Source organism: Mesoplodon mirus (assembly GCF_964341445.2).
Source record: "Mesoplodon mirus genome assembly, chromosome: 11".
In the NCBI taxonomy this organism is placed as follows: domain Eukaryota; kingdom Metazoa; phylum Chordata; class Mammalia; order Artiodactyla; family Ziphiidae; genus Mesoplodon; species Mesoplodon mirus.
The window spans coordinates 91357465-91377521 of NC_138987.1; the positions used below are offsets into that span (position 1 = coordinate 91357465).

General features: G+C 41.5%; 1 protein-coding gene across 1 annotated transcript; it reads left to right on the plus strand.

Moving 5' to 3' along the window:
- Nucleotides 1-2132: 2132 nt before the first annotated feature.
- Nucleotides 2133-20057, plus strand: ARHGDIB (Rho GDP dissociation inhibitor beta). Its single transcript, XM_082634785.1, has 6 exons — nucleotides 2133-2229; nucleotides 11296-11479; nucleotides 12166-12249; nucleotides 14169-14245; nucleotides 17427-17490; nucleotides 19371-20057. Exons 2-6 carry the CDS (start codon nucleotides 11302-11304, stop codon nucleotides 19568-19570), a joined length of 603 nt encoding a protein of 200 aa, XP_082490911.1. The 5' UTR covers nucleotides 2133-2229; nucleotides 11296-11301; the 3' UTR covers nucleotides 19571-20057.

Consider the following 20057-nt stretch of genomic DNA (forward strand, 5'->3'; position numbering starts at 1 on the left):
TTACAATGTTGTGTTAGTTTCAGGTATACAGATCCTTCTGTACACCTGATTCTTTTCCAGTATAAGTTATTAAAAGATACTGAATATAGTTCCCTGTGCTATATAGTAGGTCCTTGTTGTTTATCTATTTTATGTACAGTAGTGTGTATCTGTTAATCCCAAGCTCCTAATTTATCCCTCCCTCCTCCTTTCCCCTTTGGTAACCATAAGTTTGTTTTCTACATCTATGAGCCTTTTTCTGTTTTGTAAATAAGTTCATTTGTATCATTTTTTTTAGATTCCACATATAAGTGATATCATATGATACTTGTCTTTCTCTGTCTGACTTACTTCACTTCATATGACAGTCTCTATGTCCATTCATGTTGCTGCAAATGACATTATTTCATTCTTTTTAATGGCTGAGTAATATTCCATCATATATATATATACTATGTCTATATATACCTTCTATATATATATACCATGTCTTCTTTATCCATTCATCTCTCGATGGACATTTAGTTTGCTTCCATGTCATGGCTACTGTAAATAGTGCTGCTGTGAACATTGGGGTGCATGTATCTTTTTGAATTACAGTTTTCACTTTTTTTGGATATGTGCCCAGGAGTGGGATTGCTGGATCATATGGTAACTCTACCTATGTTATTCTATGTTATTTTTCAATTGTGTGTCTCCCCTAGAACATAAATTCCACAAGAGAGCAGAGATTTTGAGATTGTCTGTTGCCTACTGCTGTATCTAGATACCTTGTATTTATAAACAGTGTATCTAGGTGCAGTGTCTAGAACAATACCTAGGAGGAATTATATGCTCAAAAAATATTATTGAAAGAAGAAATATGTCCCTTCTTGAGAGCTCTGAGTTACAAACTTTACTATCTTCTGTGTAAGTTAATATTTGCTTTTATTTATAATACGGTCAGATACTTTGTTTCAAAGGCTATGTTCTATCTACATCATTTTGAAATTTATAGACTAAATCTGTATTTGGTTTTCCTCACTTTTATTAATTTTAATTCTATACTGTGTTCCTTTTCATGTTTTTCTAGATTAATCTCTTTTCTCCCATCAGATGACCACCACCTCCTTACTTATTTCAGTTCCATTGACTAAGGATAAGATCTAGTTGGTGGCATCAATTTACTAAATGAAGTGAACAAAATGCACTACATTTAACTGACTACAAAATAAATGTCAGTTTCTCATAATAAATGTCAGTTTGCATAATTAGTCAGCTCTAAACATATTAGAACAATGTAAATACTGAATATTGAAATATTAATATAAATAAGCATTTATTATTGGCAACAACAATGGAAATGTATAGTGAAAATGTGGCTTGGGTGCTTTAAAAACTGTTCCCTCAAATGATTTAAATATGGCCTCTGCAACTTGTTCCCATTTAAATTACTTCACAAGCCATTTCCTCAAATAAGGTACAAAGTCAGTTTTAGCACTTGTTAAATTATAACAAGTTCTCAGTTAGAAGACTATGAATTAATGAAGTTTTATTTTGTAATCTGCATTCCTAGGTTTAATCAAAACAGTGCTTTGGCTTCTTTTAATTGAAGAGAAAAATTAGTGAAAACTACAATAAATAACATTTGATGGTTTGTGCTTGAATACACGCTACGTCTTGAAATTATGACCGACAAAACTCTAAAGCTCAGTTTGAGGACAAATTTCAAGATTTAGGGCTAAATACATGTAGTTAAAATTCATAATTTCTTAGCACCCTGCATTCGCTGCCAGCCAACTTTCAAAATATCTGGCTGATAAGGAAGCTGGCAGAGACCCCAGAGGAACAGAAGTTAGTGATACAAAGTAAGGCCTATGTGAATTTTCTGCTACTGGTTTTAGATTACTTGCCTCAGAAGCGTACGCACTGAAATGACTTGATTTTTAGACATATCCACACAATTATTCATAGGACGCACAGTTATAAGCTCCGGACCCTTGTCTGAACACTCAGGTATATCCGTGTTCACATGGGTGGCCATGCTCTCACATGTGCTATGAATTGTCAGGAATGCTGTTCAGAGTTGGCTGATCAAGAGATACACAGCGCAAAGGAACAGGATTTGAGACAGCCCAGGGTTTCCTCTTCAAGTAGGTTTAAAACTTTTTTTTTTTTTTCTCACAACTTCCTTCCTGTTCTAACTGCCAGTGCTCAGAAGTCAGCCTTGAGAGACAGAGGCACCCAGGACGGAGACGTGAACCCCTGAATGTAAGTTGAAATACCTTCAGGGTAGGGGAGGCTACAGGTCAGCACAGACAAATGGAGGAATCTCTACACCAGACTGCAGTCCTCTACGGTTTATTTTTTTGAGAGGGGTTGTGCCTCTTTAAAACAAACTTTATGAAAAGAAAGTACTAGGAGGCTTCAGAGAAGGGGAAGTCAGAGCCGGGTGTAGCAGCAGTGACTCAGGGGAGGCACCTCGGTGAGGGAGGGTGAGTGCTGCAGCCCAGGAGATAAATTCTGGATGTCCTGGAAAAGGGCTTTGCGTGTACCCACCGGGCGTGCCTGGCCAGGTTCCTACAAGGTTGGAGCCGGCATCTCGCCAAGCTCAGAAGCAAAAAGACTGTAGATCCAAACTGATACGAAACGCGTTGGTGGATGGTGGGTTTCTGCTGGGGTGGAGATGTGTGGTTTCCTGTTTATAGGCAGACTTTAAAGAGACTGGTTGAAAAGAAAAAAAAAAGGTTCAAAGTTGTCAAATATTAAGCTCTTTTCCACTGAAGAATTTTCTGGGGATATAAGAGAAATGCATAATGAAAGCCTCCCCTAGGGTACAGTGGGATTTAATTATCCAGGGGGGAGCATGGCTATTTACTCATCACTCTACAGGGATAGCATTTCTACCATTAGCAAAAGCCAGTGAGATGGGCAAAAAGATAAGTGCTGTTGTTGCCAAAGACCATCTCTTTACCTCTGAGAGAACTAAAAGCAAACACAGAAGACACCAAACAATTTATTAAGAGATACATTCTAGAAAAGTCCAAGTGGACTCAGATAGGACCCCCAGTCAGTGGGCCTTCAAAATGTCAGGGTCTGAATTTGGCAGCCATGAGAAGTGCTTTAGGTGTGACCTGAAATACTTTCTTCCTTTTTAGAGGATGTCCTAGGCAGCATGTTTTAGAAAGTGGTCTGTAATTAAACTCTGGACCTAGGGTAACTTGTGGCATGGGTCTGATAAACTCTGAGCTGTTCTTCTGCTCAGGGTCGGGGAATGCAGATTGCTCCTACATGGAGGTCCCATAGTCACCCCTTCACGTAGAGACCAAGAACCACTGAATTCGGGGTTAGCATGTTGGAGCCTCAGTGCAGGAATGATCAAGCAAAGGAAATCAAGCGGTCTGTGCTGGCCCCAGAGAGTTCAGTCATAGGCAACCATCATTCACCTTTGCCATTGCTTTGTTTCATTACATTTATAAGGAAACATCCCTCCCAGATCCAGATATGACACAGGCATAGTAAGATCATCTTATTATTTCCTGAGATGTGTGGACTTCTGAGGGAATTGTTCATTCCCCATCCATACCGCACAGATCCAGCACACGTGGAATAACCACGTTATAGCCGAACAAATGCTGGCATCTTCCAGGCATTGGAATTTGGTCCTTATTTGGGAGAACTTGAGTTTGTCCCTCAGGAAGTATCCTCTGAGCAATGTCAAGGTTCTGTTTTCAGTGGAAACTCAGAACAGCAGAGTCAATCTGATGCAAAGATGAGGGCCCCGACCAATTCATGGGAGCGCAATAAATTCCAAACTTCAGCTGGCAGGAAGAGAGGTGCCTTGGGGGGAGTAAAAATTTAGCAGATAGAGAAAGAGAAACAACGTAAGTGGAGGGCCTTCTTTGTGTCAGGTCTGGTATGAGAAATTTATAAATCTGAATTCTGAGAGGACAGGAAGGCTCAGAAGTGTTCAGTGACTTGGCTAAGGTCACACACTGGTGCAAAAAAGAACCAGTAGCTACAATGCCTCAGAGGGACATTTTAGGAAATGCGCATGGAAGAAGTATTCTTTAATCCCACATTCTGAGCATCCTTGTTCCTGGGTCAGTGTTATTGTCACCCAGGATCTTGGGTTAGAGTCCATACTGGCATCCCCAGAAATGGGTCTCATGTTACTCCTGAAACTTCAACATTTATCCATTCAATGAAGAATCACTGGGTCCCTCCCTGCTGGTTTGCACACACTCTGGTTTCCACAGCCAGAGCTTGTAAAAATTCACTTGGGTTTTCTTAGAGGGGCCGATAGTCACCATTTGTGCTTATAAAAATTGTCTCTACTTCTGTCTAACTTTTCATGCTTAATTTAAAACCTCTGTGAATGGATCGAGTAGTTGCAGTGTAGTCTTTTGCCCAATAATGGCTGCCTTAATGCAGTTTTCTTTGAGGATTATTTAAAATGAATGTTTGTGGAAGTAGAGTGACTTCACACAGTAGAGGCTCAGGAAAGTTGAATGCATCCGCTGAGTTCTCTCTCCTTTTGCATATGAATCTGGGTGTCCTGGGGCATTGGTCCTAGGACCACCCCCTTTCTTCCTTGATACTAAAATCTATGGATGCTCTGAGTCCCGTGCCCTCAGTATCAGCAGAAGACCAACTGTACTATGAATGTCCAGGAAGGAATGACGTATTATTTCTTGGGAACTAATTATTTCAAGGGAAATGCTAAAGAATTCTGCTTCTAGGAATCTGTACCCTCCTCTGATTGATCTTAATGTTTATTGTATGTAACAAGACACTGTCCTCTCAGGTATTGGGTTGGTTCCTCTTATCCAGCACTGCAGTTTCAGATGTTCTTGGTGGGGCCGAGGTGGTAAAAAGCAGCTCTCAGCTGCTTTTTGGAAGCACCAATTCCTCTAGGTCACTAGGGAATAGTGACACACCAGAAAGGAATCCAGAACCAAGACAGCTTCTGGAGTCCTGAAGGATAAACTTGGACTCCCCAAATGAGCCAAATAACCACGTAGACAGCAAAGCAGACCCAAATCCTCCTCAACTGGCTCTGAGATGGTCCAGCTCTCCATGACCTTCTGTAAAGCTACAACCCCAGATTTGGGGAAAGTGGGCATATCCTGGATATTGGGAGACAAAGATGACAGGGAATGCTGATGCTCACATAGGTACTTCTCTGATGGAAATCCCCTACTTCTGTTACTTCCACATTTCTCTCTCTCTCTCCCTCCACTTTACTCTTTTATCTAATACTCCCGGCCTGTGCATCTAGAAGCATGATCTGGCAACTTTGGGGCATGAGTTAAGTCTCCACTGTGCTTTGCTCCAGAGCCAGAGGCAATTCTCTCCATTAGCTGTGCCTGTGTCTCCTGTCATTTCCCATCATTCACAGAGTGACCCCTGACTTCACTTATGAAAGGGAGCAATAAATAGAATCTAAAATTAAATAGCTTTTTAAAGAAATATAATAGTGACAGTCCTATTTTATGGCTGACTCAGTTCATAAACAATCCTTGCAATTCCCAGAACTTCTTGTCTCTTTTGTACTCCTCAAAGAGACAAAATCTATTTTTAAGAAGGAAGGAGATGACCTTGTCAACACTGCAGATCCAGAAGAAAGCATTGGGATCTGGCAGTCAGTTACCTTGCTGAAGCTGAAACTGTAGCAAAACAGACAGCGTCACCAGGAAGGGAGGAGAGGAAGGGAATAGAGTGTTATTGAACATCTACTATTGACCAGGATAGTCCAAGAACTTTTCATGTTTTCTCCCACTCTTCAATCCTATAAAGAAAGATTATTATTCCCACTTTACTGGTGGAAAAACTTGGGCTCAATGAGGTTAATAACTGGCTTAAGTCCCATAAAAAGTCAATCGTGGATGCACATTTTGAATTTCTGGTCCATTGGTCTCGAAGTTCAAGTCCCAGGAGACATACAGGGTCATCTTTCTATGAATTAACCAGGTGATGTGTTTCATCTAAACTCAAGAGTTTTACCTTTTCTTGCCCTCCACTTATTTAGAACTGCATTAATGAACCAGAAGAGTGTGCTCCATCCTGGAGACTGGTAAAATCTCAAGTGCATTTCACTTTCAGTGTCTTGGAAATTTCACTGAATTTGTAAGCAAAGACACCGACTTGTGCTATGTTATACTCATACCATGAGTACCCACCCTAATTTAATTCGTCATTTTAATTGAGCCAGAGAGGATTAAGTTCCTGCCTCAGCCCATCTAAATCTTGGCACTGTTTCACTGAATACTAAACATGGGTGTGTGTGGGTTTGCTGTGAAAATTCACATGTGTAGGCATCTGTGAAGCAGGAAATAGATAACTAGAGTGGTGAGCACATTAAAAAAAAAAGCACATGTGCTTTGGGGCCTTATGAAATATAAAATTGATAATTCTCCATTTCACTTCTACTGTGTAAAGAACCAAAGTCAAAAACACCCTACAAAGAAAGAAACAAACAAAACAACCCTGCTCTTTGTGGGGGTGAGCTGCAGAGGGAGGTAAGCAGACCCCAACAAGAATGTTCTATGCCAATGGGCTGGGTTCTCCCCAACCTCACCTCCACTTCCTCTTTCCCTTTCTTGTTTTACAGCCTTCTTTAACTTAGGAGCATTAGGGTCATCGAATTATGAAGGGGTCTCAGAGATCTTTTAACGCAACGATCTCATTTTGCAGAGACCAAAACTGGAGCAGAGGTTTAGTGACTTGCGCAAGGGGACATGGAGCCTAGTTGCACTGAAACCCTCTTTATGTGACACTTCCCTGACTTGCTAAAGCCGCCCTGCAGAGTTTTGCAAAGCAGCACTTACCTTTGCCTGTGCACCCCCCAGGGAGATTCCCACAATGACCAACCGAGCTCTCCAGATCTCTCCAGTTTCATTATTACTTCTTAATAAAGAAAGCTGGAGCGACAGAGCGACAGAGCGTAGAGCCTCAGGTCAGGCCACCCGGGCTCACATATTCATTCTGCCACTTACACAACAAGTCTTGGGCAAGTTACTTACCTCACCTTTAGGTTCCTGATCTCTAGAAGGGAATGATGATAACGGCCGTCCTTAAGGTTGTGGTGAGGACTAAATGAGATAATCCTCATGACAGCGGTTAACATTTGTGTGATAACTGTTAGAATTATTATCATCAATTACAAAGCCAGCTGTTCTTTAGATGATGAGATTAGAAAAAAGTCTGGAATTTCCATAAAATTCCTATTTTCACTTCAGCAGCACCCATAAAATGGAAAAGAGAAAAATGAGGGAGTTCCCTGGTGGCCTAGGGGTTAGGATTCTGGGCTTTCACTGCCATGGTCCGGGAACTGAGATACTGCAAGCTGCACGGTGCAGCCAAAAAAAAAAAAAAAAAAAAAAAAAAAACAGTAAAAATTATTTTAAAAAAAAAAAAAGGAAAACTGTATTTGTAGTTCAATATACACACACAGGTAGTCTGGGAAACCATTGTCAAGATATATAAACCAGTTGGGGCTTTGGGAGGATCTGAAGTTCCCTGGAAATGAACTGTGAAATTGAAAATGTAGGATCTTTGGGGAATTCACATAAATTTGAAATAGTAAAACAGAGGTAGGTTGTCTCTTATATACACCGGTGAAATAAGGTAATTGAATGGCAATTTAGCTGACACTTGACTACAAGTAAAGGCCTTAGAAAAGGAAAGCACCTAGAGATGGTCTACCCTAACCCCTCACTTCCCAAGATGAGGAAAGGAAGATCACAGCAGCTGGAACATTTGCTCACAGGGTTACAGCTAGTTAGTGGCAAAGTCAGAATGAAAACTCATGCATGATGAGGCCTAGTTCAGTGAGGGAATAATTATCCAAAATCAAATAAATTGACCCAGAACTCTTCCCTAAAACTGCCCCCTGTGCACCATCACTCTTCTGCTGGGCTTGTGGTCAGATCCAGATGTTACCTGGTATCTTCTCCTGCTTCAGAGAGCCAAAGTTTCAGGTTCACAGACAGTACCCTTGGCTTGAGGCTGAGTGTGTCATTGGTCTGGCCAGGCTTCAGAGACAAGCAAGCTTCCCCTTTAACACTCAACGCTCTGCTTCATTGTTTCCAAAAGTTACAGTTTCGAGGTCAAACTCTTAATCATGGACTTCAGTAGAATCTACAAAGGACTTCAGGAGTCCATGAACCCCTGTACTGCATGCACAATTTCATGGGCTTTTTCCATTTTTCCTTTTATGAGGACCATGACCCTTACCCGATTTTTAAACAGCTTTGTAATCTCCAAAAAGATTAAGAACCATCAGTCAAACAAGCTGGGCTTTTTGATATGGCTAGATTGCTCTTCCTCCAATGTTTTCTCCACTTTGGAGAATAACTTAAATATCAGTATGTACTAAAGTACAGTGTCTTGTAAATACTGGATGCTCATCATATATTTGTGACCTTAATTTTGCTTTAAAAAGGCCTTTCCCTGAGAAGTGGTTTCCAGTCCTTTATTTGCCATATTTTGACATTTTCGTCTTTTTTTCCAATCAGCTCTTCAGAGTGAACTGGTTTGGGGTCATCTGACTTCATATCTCTTTTTTTTTATGCTATATAATTAGACCAAATTATTTTCATGTAGTCCCGAATTTCCTCCTCTTGACTATAGTAATCCCACATTATCCTCTGATCTTCAATGTTTTTAAATAAATTTTTGGCTCTTTTTTCTTTTTTTTTTTTTTTTTGCGGTACACGGGCCTCTAACTGTTGTGGCCTCTCCTATAGCAGAGCACAGGCTCCGGACACTCAGGCTCAGCGGCCATGGCTCACGGGCCCAGCCGCTCCGCGGCATGTGTTCCCGGACCGGGGCAGGAACCCGTGTCCCCTGCATCGGCAGGCGGACTCTCAACCACTGAGCCACCAGGAAAGCCCTTTTGGATCATTTTTATAGAGCAATTATTGTATCTGTAATGAATCAAGGAAATTTAAAAGTGACACAAGTCTCAGATTCACTAATGAAAAGATCAAGCTCTAGATGACAGATAAATTGACTTGTCAATGATTACACTGTGAGAAGTTAGGAAATGCTGTCCTAGACCAGATCTTTCTCTCTCTGTCTCTCTGTCTCTGTCTCTCTGTCTCTGTCTCTATCTCTCTCTCTCTCTTTTCAAAATTGATATTTGAGGGTGCAGAATTACAGCTCCCTAGGTTAGTAAAGTCACCTTGATCTACTGTGATGTCTTCATCTCATGGTCAAACTTCAAGCACATGACTTGTTAGAACCAAGCAATATATTCCAGAAAGTCCTGCCTATGCAGGCTGAGATGCTTTCATCTGTAGATAGCTTTCCTGATGCTCTGTCTGCAGGTTTCTTATGTGACCTCTACCCTGGATATCTGGTCAGGCTCCAGAGGAGAACCTGTCTCATCTGATTAGTCTCCTCTGGGTTGCTCTTTATGTGTGGCTTAATGGTTGTCCTTAAACTACCCACAACCTACAACCTCCACCCACTGCATCCTTCACTGTTTTTCCAACCAGTTCATTCACTTTCCCTGAGTGTTGTTTGTAACATGAGTTGAGTTAGTCACTCTGTTTATTGTGATCTTCTCTAGAGGCTCAACTCTGAGTGGAGCTGGTTCTGTAGCTGAAGCAAGAGTTGCCATAGGAACAGGCCTACATGCTTCCTGCCTACACAGGAAGTGGACCTGGGCATTGCAGTACTGTTTTCAGAGTTGATCAAGAGTCACAGTGTTTGGCTTGTTCTTTTGCTGGAAGAGGACTGATGAGCCAGGAGATATGATTTCTTTTCCTTCCTTTTTTTTTATTCTGTTAAAACTGCTTTTGTTTGGCTTCACTTCCAAATTATTTTTCTTCCTGTTGCCAATAATAGTGACATTGAGACTCAAGACCCTAACTGACTTTGGCCAGACACAGCTTCACTCTCAGGGGACTTCATAGAGATTTGAAGAGTCACTCAGGATGAGATGTGATAGGTATTTACTTAGTGTTCTGCCACTTCCAGCACTAAAGCCTTTACCCAAGACAGGGAAGAGAGTTACCCTCAGAGCAGAACAAAAGGAAATCAGGACATCATCTCCTTCTCCAAATATCTCCCTTGTTTCCCCAAATAGCTCCATTGCTCCCAACCATGGGGCCTGAAATTCTTCCAGTAGAGATTTCTTCCTCTAATTTATTAAGACAAGGCATCTCACCCCTCTATGTGAACTTGGGCAATTCTTTTAACCTCTGGGTTTCAAGGTTCTCAATGATTAAATTAGGGTTTGGAATATATTACCTCTAAGGGTCATTTCAGCTCTGAAAAGCTCTGACTATACATGCCCTAAGAGGAATAATTTTTGAATTTATCATTCATTCATCAACACTTATATGTGAATAATTTTATTAGATCTTCCCTCAATGTTTTAACACAAAACAAGTAAATATAAATGATGATGGAAGAAGACAGACCCTAGAGTATGCCCAGGTGAGGTCTTAGAGCATAAGGTCAGTCAGGGGAAATCTCGAGAGGGTAGAGAGGTACTAAAAGGGAAGTGGAAATTGATAGAAGGTACTAAAGACACAGTTACAATTTGTCTGGAGGATTTAGAGTCCTTTGCTATTTTGTGTCATTTCAAAAGAACAGAAGATCTTTATATATGGAACCTATTAAGTCAATGAATGAACGCTTATAAAATGGCTGAACTCTTCCAGTGTCTTGGGAGATTCAAGAGAAACACAACACTTAGTACCTGCCCTCAAGGAATTATTAGCAGTGTTGGGTGAAAAACAATCAGACACTCAGGCAGGTATCACAGGGACCTACAACTTCTCATGAGTTAACCTTTGAGCTCTTGCAGGAGTTCAGAGAAAGATTCAATGAATGGGAAAGAGCTAACTTTTTTTAGCATGTACTTGAAACCATCATAACTGGGATTGTACACACTGAGCACTTTGACACTGGCAAGGCTGGCTGGATTTGGAGGACTGTGATAATTTCTATAAGTATATGAGCTAGGGCCACTCATTATCATCCAGGACAGCTGTGCTATGTTGTTTCCCTTGTTTTACAGGATTCCCAAAGAGTTACTTTTTTTCTGTCAGTTTCATTCAGTGAGCAGGAGGGACTCATCACAGTATGGTAACATTCAGGCATGTGAAAGGAAAGCCTGGAATGCATTATATCCTTATTTTGTGAAATAGAATGAGGCTGAATTAGGGGAAAATCTGGAAAATCACTGACAATTACACAAGTTCATTAGGGCAAAAATAATGCTAAGAACAGCCCCACAAACATCGCTCATATCCGCTGACTTTTGGCTAATAGACCGTCCTCTCTCTCGCTCTTTCTTTCTCTCCCTCCCTCTCTCTCTAGATCAAAATGACTGAAAAGGCCCCAGAACCACACCTGGAGGAGGAGGAGGAGGAGCTGGATGGCAAGCTCAGTTACAAGCCTCCACCACAGAAGTCCCTGAAGGAGTTGCAGGAGATGGACAAAGATGATGAAAGTCTAGCTAAGTACAAGAAAACGCTCCTGGGGGACGGTCCTGTGGTAGAAGGTGTGTGTGTGCCGAGATGGGGGGCAGGTGGAGGGGCACTGACAAGGCAGACATTTCAGCTACTCAGGAGCAGTTGCAAAGGAAAGTGTACCAAGTGCCTCCAGGGTTAAGTGAGTGAGGTGCAATCTCTATGTGCCGAATCAAGTTATGGACCAGATAATTAAGTTTTCTTCGGAGATAAGGTGCAAGTTAACATTGAAATAGATAAAAATAACACATAGGGAGGGTTTAGAAGGAATGTCAGACTACCACTCAGAATTGTATTCTCTCCACGATTGCTCACATTCTCTCTTTTTCTTCTCTTTCTCGTTCTCACTCCTTACCTAAATAACCATCTCTTCCACATACACGTACGCAATGGCGGACTAAGACATAGCCCAAAGATATGGATGGGCCGCGACTAACCAGCAGAGTACACATAGCCACTCAGGAAATGTCTGCTGTTGATGATTGAGATGGACCTACAAGTACCTGAAGCAGAAATAGCATCACTGGAATTTATAAGGCCACTAAGACCAAGCATGGTGAATCTGCCACTTCCATTTCTATTTCTCCTCCAGATGGAGATATCCCTTTTCTTTTTTATCTTCTCTCTCTCTCCTACTTTAAATGTGCACACACACACACACACACAAAGTGCGTAAATACCTTCTCTCTGTGCTTACATTCCCTTTTGAATCCTGCAGACCCAACAGCCCCCAATGTCACTGTCACCCGTCTTACCCTGGTTTGTGAAAGTGCCCCAGGACCAATCACCATGGACCTCACTGGTAAGTGGACACATCTGTTCTGTTCAGTGGCGCCTAACAGCATCACTGGTTTTTGTCCTCTGTCTCAGCAAAAAAAAAAGAGAAATCCTGGTAAAGTGAATTCTAGTAAGGTATGCTGAGACCAGTTCGCAAATCATAGTTTTCACAGTATTTACTGTGCTTAATGAAAAGCCCAGTCTCTGTCTCTACTTGAAAAGGGGTCAGGTGTAAGTACTGGATATATCTACCTGTATCATATTTACTTCAGATTTTTATCTCCACATGGTAGCAGGAGAATTACTATTTGTGTAAAAAGACTGCTGATGGAAATGTTAAGAAGCAAGCTGTATGCTTCTGAAATGGTAATATTTATACCATCTAAACATTAGAGAAAATATTGACCTTACCTCAGCTACAGAACTTACCTGAAGACAGGAAGCAATCTAAGACCTCCTGAATAATGCTAGGAATTCCACTGTTAAATACACATTATTTAACTTAAAGCTCTGATTCTTTTAAAGAAGCAACTTCCCCCACTAAAGATGTACAAATGAACATGTTATTTTCTTTCACTTTATTGTGACAAGGGTCAAGTCCTTTCCTGAGACTTAGGTCTGGAGGAAATGAGGAGAGATGGGAAGGGGGCTGATTTGGGGAAAACTGGCAAATGGGAGGAATGAGGAAAGGACCACTGAGCTAGGGGTTGGGGGTATGAAAGGCAGGTCTTAGTAAAATACAAACAATTATTACCAGATTCAAAAACATGGACTCATGAGACAGAATATAGCATGACTCTAGAACAGTAGGCTTAGCAGCCAGGAGGTGGTTCCCCTCACACAGGACACATCCACTGTTTACCTTATATGGGCTTTTTGTCAGAGAGAGGAAATTGGAGGCTAAGACACACTTCCTATTCAACCGAAATCATTACAGCATACATTCAACTACCTCCACGTTCTAGCATATCTCCAAGAGAGAAACTCTCTCTCTCTCTCTCTCATCAGACCTCAGACCTCTTCCTGTGTGAAATTGCATAAAGTTACCTGGTACAGCCATCATTTTGCAAGATAAGGTCTGAATTGGCGCTAAGGAAACCTGCTCTGTTCAGAAGGGCTTGATGATGTTGCAGGGAAAACTTGGTCTCTGTCCTCTTTTCCCAGCAGCAAGAAAACCAAATTCAGGTTTCTGTCACAAAAGAGCTATGGAGGTGAATCCCAGATGTATACATAGGATGCTGGTACCAACTCTGTACGTGAAGCAGCTGCACAGAACTGTGCAAAACATACACACACACACACACACACACACACACACACAGAGTCACCCCGAATGTCAAATTATACAGGATCACATTGGGAGAGGAGCAGAGAAAGATCACCTCTCTGACCAGGGTACAGGAATTAGGGGCAGTTCTCAGTTTTATGGAGCCTGAAGCTTTTATAACTTAAGTGATGTTTCCTTTTCCTTAAGAAAAATAATATGAAATTGCAAATGCAAAAGCAAAATTAAGTACCAAAGTGAAATTTTTTTAGAATGATAAAAAGGAACCAAATGAGTACATTTTTTAAAGCTAGAAAACACCACAGATGCTAACAAATCTACAAAAACAAATAGCTGGCACTCATATAATATTTTTCTCCTATTTCTTTATTTGAGGGGTGGGGGCGGAGTCTTTAACCATAACGTCTTACATATTCTTAAGGTTGCAGTCAAACTTGGGGAAAAGCTCTATCACTTTTCTTTCACATCTGGCTGCAAGATTTCAGGCATTTCAAATGTGTTTGTGCAGCAACTAATCTCAGACATTCTTTGACTTGAGGACCATGTGGACCATGTTGCTCTGAGGAGCCCAGCAAGTGGCTCTGGAGCTTCAACTTCATTCATCTCCTTGTGAATGTCCTTCTGAGGAGAATTAACTCTTTCAAAATCCACTTCTACAGGGGATCTGGAAGCCCTCAAAAAAGAAACCTTTGTGCTAAAGGAAGGGGTTGAATATAGAGTCAAAATTAACTTCAAAGTAAGTATCTCGTTTTGTATGTTTTAATAAAGTTTAAATCCTTCCTATAATCAGAGGAAGAAAAAATCAAATTTCTTGCATTATCACGTTGGCATACTTTTTGTTTATTTCTCTTTTTTTCCCTGGACTGTCCTCTCCCCAATCCTGGGCTCTACCTGTTACAGGTGCACCTTTGCTTCATGCCTTCTTCCAGCCAGGACCCTTCCCTTGGACTCTCCCTTGATCACTGAAGCCAATGGGATCCCTCTCCTGGGACCTTCTAATACTCACATCCACAAGACACACATTACTTTGTATTATACCACTTGTATCATTTCTCCCCTATTCAGCCTAAACACCTTGAGATAGGGAGAGACTATCTATCCCTTCTTTGCAATATTTCAAGCAAAACTTTGTAAATGGTAGATATTTCATGACTATTCATTGAGAAATAGATAAATGAATGAATCAATTAATAGGAAAAGAGAATAGAACAGCTAGAGCCTCAGCTATAATTGCTCAAAGATATATAAATCCAGGGGGTGTGGTGCTTGATAAATAACTGGAAATTACAACTTAGTTGTAGAGCAGGTAAACAAGTAAGAGCAAAACTAAATAGGAGATAAACTGACATAGAGTGAATAGGCCCATATCCCAGCAAGCAACCAAAATCAAGGAGAAAAGTAACCTTGACTTTGAAAACAAATGAGTTAGAAATTCACTGTTTGCATTTAATTGCTTATATGTGCCTTGGTTGCCCCTCACTCCCACTTGGTCACTTCCTCCAGGGCTTGGGCTCCACCAACAAAGACCCCATCTGCCCTCTCTATTTGCACACCAGCCCTTCTTTCTCAAAGGTTCAGGATATGATTCAGGGTCTTTGGACAATCATTCCCCACCACATACAAATATGCCTCAAAATAATTTCCTTCTGAAAATATTTGTTGACGCCTACTCTATAATAGACACTCTATAATAGTCACTTACTTGTTTCCTGTATTTATTACTAAAGCACCTGAGAGTTTAGTAAGGCATTGTATCCAAATATGCTTCAAATGGGTTTCACATCAGTCCAATTTCGAATCATTAATGCTACTGCCTTAATTTTTCAATTTAATAAGCAGTTGGGATTGACACATATACATTAATATGTATAAGATAGATAACTAATAGGAACCTGCTGTATAAAAATAAATAAATAAAATTCAAAAAGAAAATGTTGATGTGAATAAGATGAGAAGGAAAGGTCTGGTGCATGGGCTTCTGCCATGGGTGAGAAGGCCGGGGTTGGGTCCTCGGCAGTCAGGATTACACATGAAGGCGATGGAGGAGGTGGGCACAGAAAGCAGTTTTCAGGTCCCATCCACTTCAGAGATTTGGCCTTGTCTCTAACAGGGAAACATCACTCTCTATGTGTAACCCACATAAAGTCGAACCGCCCTGTGGCCTGTCCCAGCGTGGATCGAGGAAGAAACCCCAGTTCAAAACTGAAAATATGTAATTGGAAAGTGATTGAAATCTTTACTGATGTCTCTTGAAAAATGTCCAGGAAAGTTTGCATTCGTAACACCAGCAACACACCCTAGAATCCTCTTTCATTCACTCTCTTAGTTGTTCTCAAAGTTCTTCTCTTTCTTCCTCAAAACTTAACAACACTGTCCCAAAACTGGGATGGTTCTTTGAGTTTCTTCCCCTTTTCCTTCTGCCTCCCAAGGAGATGTGGTATATGGGATTTCCATGGCCCTCACTTTTATTCATGCTCCCAGTAAACTGTCTTTTCCTGGGGTGGAAAAGACAATTGGGAGGGATGTGCAAGCAGAGGAAGAGAATAACTAGGAATATTTATACTTTTCTTTCGTCTGTCTCAACCATATTTATATTAAATGAACACTCTATCGAGCAGTAGAAAAACAGGAGTCTCTTTATTTTAAAGCCCTTATTTACTACTCTGCCACCATTCCTGTTTTTTGGTCTTTTAACCACCAGACCACATCTTCTACTAGGCCCAGAAGACCAGCTTAGAGACTTCTAGAAAGATGCATTCATTTTTCCTATTTCTATGAGTCACATGTAGAGGTCAGAGGAATTAGAAAGTTTGAGTTTCATTTCATCACAGTTTCTTCAATGAAGCTGTTTTCATTCTGTCTGCTTTTGGTAGGTTTATGCTACAGATTTTACTGAGTGACACTTTCAAACCTCAGCTGGCAGAATTCACTGCTATGCTACCTCATTGCCAACAAAACAAAATGTAGCACTGACAGATTGCTTTAACTACTCTGTCCAAAACAAAAAGGGAGTCCTACCTATTGTTGAGGAGAAACTATTTTTAAGATGCTTTAATTCTTACATCGGTGAACAATTAACCAAGCCATCCAGCTAATGCTGCCATGCCCACTTTAATTTGTTTGTATAAACATGACCACTGTATAAAATTAACAGAGAGACCAGTTCAGTCCTAGGTAGAATGAATCATGGAAAAACAAAGTGCTTGGGCTGTCTATATTTTCATTCTGCTTTAGTAAATTTTCTTTGAAAAGCTCGGGAAAGTGGCAAGATCTCAGACAACGTCTGAAAATGACAGCCATCCAAAATACTTGCCAGATGCAAATGGATTTCACCCATTATTTACATATGAGGGGGATGTTTTCCTGTGACCCATCTCCTCATCTCTAGACTCCAATCACAGTTACATTACAGGCAAAGTCATCTTCTAGACCTGATTTTCCATTACGACTTTTCTCTTTGTTTGTTTTTCGTATGTTAGGTGGATCATTTCTGAAGTTAGGATTTTTCAGATATTTACACAATAATTTCCACTGGTACCTTTGTAACCTAAAACAAGGATGGTCTTCTGGCCAGTAATATCAGGGAGGGGAGATCAAGACCATTCTCTGGACCATTGAGGAAGGGGAAATGTAATGAAGAATATTGAGACAATGTTGTAATTAACCATCCCATCCCTGACACCAAAAATCACAGGATTAGACAGTTACAACCAGATTGGTAACGTTGAGTCTTGTGACCTCCTCTCTCCAACGTCTGCCTCATCACCACGCTAAAAGACAGTAGTAACTTATTCTGAATCAAATCTTCAGTCCTTTTGTCCTCAGAGAAGCCTCAGCTAGGTAGGATCAGCATGAAAGATGAGGAAAAATGAAAGATCCTCTCTAATCTGAATCGCTTGGATCCTTCCCACCTACAGGTGAACAAGGATATTGTGTCAGGACTGAAATATGTTCAACACACCTACCGGACTGGGGTGAAAGGTAAAGTATCCACACTTTCCACTGTCCCAAACTCTGCTTCTCACTGACACTTAAACTTCAGGTTATTAGCATTTTTTTTTTTTTTTTTTTTTTTTTTTTTTTTGCGGTACGCGGGCCTCTCACTGTTGTGGCCTCTCCCGTTGCGGAGCACAGGCTCCAGATGCGCAGGCTCAGCGGCCATGGCTCACGGACCCAGCCGCTCCACGGCATGTGGGATCTTCCTGGACCGGGGCACGAACCCGTGTCCCCTGCATCGGCAGGCGGACTCTCAACCACTGCGCCACCAGGGAAGACCTGTAAAGTTCCCTTTTACCTGAAGGTGTCACACAGCATCCCCCAGAAGTGTGAAACAATAATGTGTAGGTCAGTTCCTCCAAACCAATCAATGAGGGCTAGGGAAGACACTGATCAATTTGCATGACATAGAGAACCACTCAGTGACTCAAATGCCACAGAAGACTGTTAACCTGAAAGACCTTGGTTGATCCTTCCAATACCTGGTCTCATGAAAAAAAATAGTTCAGTTTATTATTTTCCTTTGGGCGTAAAGACTGTGGTGCTTCACTCGGGCAAGAGGTCGATGAGGTGTCTGTAGCTGTTCCTACAAGCTTATTCAAAACAACAGCCAACTAAATGTCACCTGCCTGCCTACCTTTACTTATACTTTCTAATCCCTACTATTCTTTTTTTTTTTTTTTGCGGTAGGCGAGCCTCTCACTGTTGTGGCCTCTCCCGTTGCGGAGCACAGGCTCCAGACGCGCAGGCCCAGCGGCCATGGCTCACGAGCCCAGCCGCTCCGCGGCATGTGGGATCCTCCCAGACCGGGGCATGAACCCGTGTCCCCTGCATCGGCAGGTGGACTCTCAACCACTGCGCCACCAGGGAAGCCCAGCCTACTATTCTTAATATATATCCCAGTTACCTGTTAATAACTTTGGTTGGCTATTTTTACCATCTGTCCCAGTTCATCACTATTTTTTTAACCAAACTATTGGTTTTTCCTTTCATTTAATTATTCCATCCATGAATTCTGTTCATTCTGATCCCCAGCTGTTACCTTATCTCCTCCAACTGTTCATAGAATGATAGTTTGTAGATAGAAGACCCTTGAAGTTCATTATATAGAAAAGAAAGAGAGGCTCCAAAGTGTTAGGTAGTTGCAGAGCTGAAGCCAGAACTCAGGTCTCAACTAGTTGGAGATATTTTTTTATGGAGATAGAATTGACATATAACATTGTACCATTTTGAGGCTTATAGCATAATGATCTGATATATGTATACACTGCAAAATGATTACCAAAAGTTTAGTTAATACCCATCACCACAGATAGTTACAATGCTTTTTTCTTGTGTTGAGAACTTTTAATATCAACTCTCTCAGCAACTTCCAAATATACACTAGAGTACTGTTAACTATGGTCACCATGCTGTACATTACATCCCCAGGACTTACTTAGCTTATAACCAGAAGTTTGTACCTTTTGACCACCTGGGACATTTTTTATGGTATAATCTGCTACATCTCCATAAAAAGAGTCTTGATCCCCATGGATTTAGGGCACTGATTCCCCACCTTCCTGAATCTCAAAATCAGCTGTAATGTGTTTTAAAGACACTGATTCTTGGGACCCACAGCAGATCACTAATCTTTGGGAGTGGGTCAAAGAACAGTGTATTATTAAAAAGAACTCCACTTTTTAAAAAAATGTTTTTAAGAGAAAAAAAAAAAGTTGCCCCAGGTAAATCTGGTGTTTAGCCAGGATTGGAAACCATTGCTGTGGGCTTTGATCACAGTGAGCTGTGCTCCAAATTCTTCAGTGTGCAGTGTTTGTTTTCCCTCTACCAGGCTTTCACCCTAATGAACTTTTCTTTCTTCCTAGTGGATAAAGCAACATTCATGGTTGGCAGCTATGGGCCTCGGCCAGAGGAGTATGAGTTTCTGACTCCAACTGAGGAGGCCCCCAAGGGCATGCTGGCTCGAGGCACTTACCACAACAAATCCTTCTTCACGGATGATGACAAGCACGACCACCTTACCTGGGAGTGGAGCCTGTCCATCAAGAAGGACTGGACGGAATGAGCGCCCCTGCCCATCCCTTTCCCTACCTTTGCCACCCAGAAGAGCCCCGCCCCTCCTCCCTGACCACAGCTGAGCCCCTTCTCCAGCAACCTCCACCTTCTCTTATCGCTGCGTCCTCTCCCACACTGTCTCTCACAGTGGTCCCCCGAGCAAGATGCTTAAAACCCAGGCTTTAATCCTGCCCCCACGCTTCTGATACCCTCTCACAGCCAGATCTCCCCAGTTCTCCATCCCAATAGACAATCATTTAATATTCCCTCTTTTATTCCCATTCGAGCAACTAGAGGCCAGGAAGTGGGCAAACTAGCACTTAACAGTCCTTGTGCCTTGGGTCCCTGTATCTCCGTCCCATCCCTGGATTCTCCTGTGGTTGCTGCTGGTTCACTGAAGGTCCCTAATCACATTCCCTGCCAACTGGGGTTCTTCTTTATTGGGAGACACTGTAAACAGCACAAGAGTACAAGAATAAAACAGTTGTATGATCCGA